This window comes from Erigeron canadensis, chromosome 9 (genome assembly GCF_010389155.1).
Source record: "Erigeron canadensis isolate Cc75 chromosome 9, C_canadensis_v1, whole genome shotgun sequence".
Taxonomy (NCBI): Eukaryota; Viridiplantae; Streptophyta; class Magnoliopsida; order Asterales; family Asteraceae; genus Erigeron; species Erigeron canadensis.
In genome coordinates, this window is record NC_057769.1 from 22,093,669 (window position 1) to 22,098,881 (window position 5,213).

The 5,213-nt window shown below is 33.6% G+C and overlaps 1 protein-coding gene across 1 annotated transcript; it reads right to left on the minus strand.

Moving 5' to 3' along the window:
• Positions 1-1,075: 1,075 nt before the first annotated feature.
• LOC122582048 lies at positions 1,076-4,971 on the minus strand. The gene is made up of 3 exons (XM_043754396.1): positions 4,811-4,971; positions 4,653-4,705; positions 1,076-1,704 (listed from the first exon to the last, which is right to left on the minus strand). Exons 1-3 carry the CDS (start codon positions 4,899-4,901, stop codon positions 1,591-1,593), a joined length of 258 nt encoding a protein of 85 aa, XP_043610331.1. The 5' UTR covers positions 4,902-4,971; the 3' UTR covers positions 1,076-1,590.
• Positions 4,972-5,213: the final 242 nt, after the last annotated feature.

Genomic DNA, 5,213 nt, shown 5'->3' on the forward strand with positions numbered 1-5,213 from the left:
TGAAATCAGCTATTCTTTCAATAGAGATTTTGATCTTATTGAGGAAGAAAAATTCAAAGAATATATATATATATATCCTGTATATATTTATATACTTTAAGAAAACGTGTTTCTCCTACTAAAGAAAAATTAATTTACTTCAATTGTCATAAAGGTACTATGACACTCGAGTACATTAATAAACTAAAAAAAGAGGTACCGTATAATACGACGGTAGCATGGGCAAATCGCCTATTTTAGGACAGGTAATGTTTTTCGTAATACGATTTGATCTATACATGCATACTTTTGAAATGTTTTTTAACGGAAACTATTCTACTTTTATTATTTCTTTTAAATTTATATAAAATGCTTGATTAACACAGTTTGTTAAAATTAAGGTCCAATTCATATCAATTCATTTGCACTATATTCTTGTTTGGAACAAAGTTCATTATGATTCAACCTTTTTGACCATTTTTTATGGTCGGTTTGACGTCAGTGTTTTGGGCCCAACACGCAGAGAGGATTGCCTACCCACCCAAAAATCCAATATGAAAGAATGTTGAATGAGAAATTAATACGATTTTGATAAGCCTTTTTTTTCTTGATGAGCTTTTGTTTGTTATTACTATTAGAAGTTCATAATTATACAAGAAAAACTCTTTGCGGACTGTTCAACATTGTCAAAGATGCTACCGGCGACAGCAGCGACGACAATGAGTAGAATGATAATGAAGGTGAGCCATAGACGGAACTACGATTATTGGCAATGTACATATCAAGAGTTCATAAAAAGAGATCTATGGGTAACTTTGTCCCACAAGGCCACAACAGTAGAAGATGGTTAGTTTCGTCCCTTAAAAGCCGTTTTTGTTGAGAACCCACAATAGATTTTAAGGACAAATATAAGTACTTTTCCACACAACTCGTAACCATGGAAAAACCTTTAGGAAAATTAAAAAAAAAAAAGGTTTAAAAAATCTAATCCATATCTGAAAGTGTACATATAGTTCACATAATTAAATACGTGTATATGGTTTTTTTACGTATAGTATAAATGTATAATTCTCCATATATATGCTTTTATTACAGGTGCTGCAAAACCATATTTCCATATATAGAAAAGGAAAAGAAGAAAAATAGCTGAGACAAAATTTATGTCATAACGAACAAAAGACATCAAACTAACACTTTTAGGATCAACTTGTTCAGCACAAATACTTAACGCTCTCCCCAAATTCAGTGTGCTCCGAGAGGGCAATACGAATATTAACTAATCTTCATTTACCAAGTCAGATCTCTAACTCCACACGCAACTCCGGACCTCCGGTTAGTTTTAACAAGCATACACAATGAACTTTACAAGGTAAAACCTTGCACAGAAGTATTTAACAATAGCACAATACCACTATGAGTTTTATATCCCTTCCTTTTGATATATTCCAAAACAAAAAAAATTAATGATACTTCCTCAAACAAAAATAAGTGAACTGGTACTGATAACTGGATCTTAAACTCAGCAAACTTCATAAAGTAACTTGTAATTTACCAACCCCCAAAATTTCGATAACCACATAGCAACCATCTAGTACTATTTAAACTGCAAAACTATTCCTTTCCACCCTCAACTTGATGTTTGACTATACTCAATTGACCACCTTCCTTGGTGGCAGCAGTGGCCGCTTTCACTTCATTGCATTTGTTGATGAACTTGCTTAATTCCTGATCACAGCAACAAAAGACACGTTATAAACATATATAAGTTTTCCGAATTGTTTGGCAATTTTAGAAAAGGTATTAACTTATTTAGATCAACATGGATTAGGAGACCTAAGTTGTTGATATTCCAAGATGATAAAGGTTGTTACGACGATGTCTTGATGAGAAGATAAAATCATGATTTGCAATGATGTGTTCATGGAAGATGAGACATGTTCATGTTACACGTCCACATCAAACACAACTATATTAATTATCAAGAAACTATGAAAACAAGTGTACATAAACCAACACTAAACTTTATTGCACATGTCAGCATGTTGTAGTAGGCAATAGGCATATTGACATTCTTGGTCAAACAAGAACTGCATATCCAATGAGATTTTTATCAACCCTATGAACACTTTGATTATACGGAACATATATTTTTAACTGCTTATTCTTATTCAAGTAAATGTAACTTCACCCCAGGGTACTTAATTTGGATGTAGACTCAAACCACTAAGGCAAAATCCTAGTTTTGTACTAAATACCTCTTAAAATCAAATAGAAACTGTCAACAAACAATCATCATTCTTATTAACTTCTAACTGTGTTTTAGCACTCTTGCCAGCCGGGAATTTATTAAACATTTTAAAAAAGATAAACTCTAGGCTAAGCAGACTAATGTTAGACACATAATTGAGATAAATGTAAAGAAAAATGGCTCTATAAGTCTCGAACTTTCACTACATTTTTTTCATTATAGCCCCTTACATTTCTTTATGTTAAAACCCATCATCGCCCTTCTTATGATAACTCTATGTTAAAAACCATCATCCCCCAACTTATGATAATAGATCAAAATTATCATCCCCAACACAATTAACCTTTTGTACCCGGTTGCATATGTTGACATGCTTTCTCTTCTCCATGCTAGCTTAAACATCTGAGTTGTCGCAATCATTAAAAAGATAGATATGCATAAAGACCCTACTCTTGGTCTCTTCATTACCCACTCTTTTGTTTAAGGAGTTTCACCTCCCATATGTTTACCCCATGCACTTTCGTCTTTGATATGTATATATGTTGATCCACACACACACAAGATATTTGTACACAATTCTTTACTTTTGGGAAGGCTAGGAAATTAAAGAAAAAATTAATTAAATCGGTTGAGACCATAAAGAAAAACGAAATAAAAAAGAACAGACTCTATACAAGAAATATTGAATAGAAACTAAAGTTCTCTAACAGCTTAAATCCATCTTGAGTATCTTACTGCGGGCAGCAGTGATCACCCACATTGCCAAAACTGTTCATCACTGGTTCAGAACAGCCTCAAAAAACATGAGGTTGTCCGGGACTCCGAGTGCGTCGTAAGGTTGTGTGGATGCACCATACAGATAATGGCCGTGCACCATTGCCAGATGGGATTGATGAGTGTATCAAAAGAACCAATAAAAAGCGTGAACTGTATGCAACTGTGCATGTGTGTGTTTTTGCAGAATGTGGATGGCAAGATTGTAATTTTAACTTTTAAGGTGTGTAATCTCACCCAAACATTTTATTTGGGCTTGTGATCCAATAGTGTAACAAAAACAACTGAATCCAATAATGAAAAAAATATACATAAAAAGATATATGTATTAATATTATTGAGGGAAAGATGGGAATTAAAATTTCAATCAGATAGATAGAAAGAAAAAAAAAAACGATAATGTAAGAGGATGATGTGCTGTATTAGTATCTTACATGGATAACAATTTTCATGATTCTACCCTTCATTGGAAAGACAAGTCTTACGATTAGCATTAGTAGTTTTCAGAAATTCAGATATTAAGCTACAGACATATAGGAATCAAAAGAACCATTTCATTAACCATGATTTGATACGCTAACTTGGTATTTTCCATTGAGCATTTGATCATCAACCGGAAACACCTTCAGAAGATGATGCTGAGTGCCCAAAGTTAGTGTTCTCCTTTACGCTTTGGATGAAGATCGTCACGTGTCCTAAATTGGCATCCGAAAAAAGTTCCAATTTCCAAATTCCAGTGTCACCGGAAAGGATTAGTGAAATCTTGTAAAGCAAAAAAAAAGGTTGTGTGGATGTGGACAAAAGAGATGAAAAGGATGTCAACTCTATATTTGGATATAAGATATGCCTCAAATAATCCTCAATCGCTCAATATAGAAGAAAAGCAGAAATTGAGAGAGGGAATGTGATGCAACTTGGAGCCAAAGATGATCGAATAGTTGATAATGCAGATCTAATACCTATGCCAAACTTTGTGTCCAAATATCAAAATTACTAGTTGTTTGGGTTAGCTTACTTTCAAGCTTTTGTTTTGGAATTATGAGCTAATTTTGCATTTACAAATCATGATAAGCCAAAAATAAGCCACAGAAACAACTTTTAACATATATAAGCCAAATGCAAATATACCCAAGTAAGCTAAGCCAAACAAATACCCCCTAAAGCTGCTCCCAATGGTGATGGCGTTAGTCCCCGTCGGTTTTGCTATATCAGCGCCATGTACCCATAAGCACGTCAAAACTGATACACCCCTCCTAGAAGCATTATCACTTCCTCGTCACATTACTTATTATTTTTATCCAACCATTTATTAAACTTAAAAAACAAAAAAACTATACAGCTCAAATTAAGGGTGGGCCCACAGAACTCGTCACTTAGTGGTCGCTTAACCGAAGATAAAACCAGACGCGGGCAACCGACGAAAGCGCGCCAATGGTGTTGCTTCAAGCCAACGAGAACAGATGAATACCATTGAGAGCCTCCTTACATATTAAACAACACCCTTGGTGCAAAACACATGTAGCACTCACAGTTCAAATTAAGTTCAACTTACATATACATACACACAGACACACACACACATATATATATATACATAAATATATATAAGAAACTAAAAATATAACCAAAATAAAGGGAAAGAGAGACATACTCGATTACTGTCCATTTCTTTGGTAACTTTAGCAGGCTTCACGACTCTCTTACCTGCAAATATTCATACAGCTCTTTCTTAATTGTTTTCAATTCCATATAAAAAAAACACACAAGAAAACTGAAATTGAAATAAATAAATAAATAAATAGAAACTACCTTTGCGGATTTTAGGGGCTTTTCCATGGCGGCTTGGAGGAACAGTTTTCCTTTTCTGCTGGCCTTTGAAAAGAGTTGCTTTCTGTGTCATTTTTCTTTTAATTTTTGTGTTGAAGCGATTTAGGGTTTTGAAGTCCTCCTTTGTAGATTAGGGCGTTGTTGACGTTCTTTTTTTAAAAAGTTTTTTGATGTCTTCACTTTTGCCACTATACTTTTCTTGTTTCACAGTTTCAACACATAAATACTGAAATAAAACTTTTTAACAAAATCTCTATATCTAGGATATTTTTTTGGCTATGTGGCTATATATATTTAATTGATACGTTTTGTCACTTTTGTCATTTTTACTATGTATTTGGTGCATATAGCAAAAATTATATATGTTGTTTTAAAAGAGTTTGAA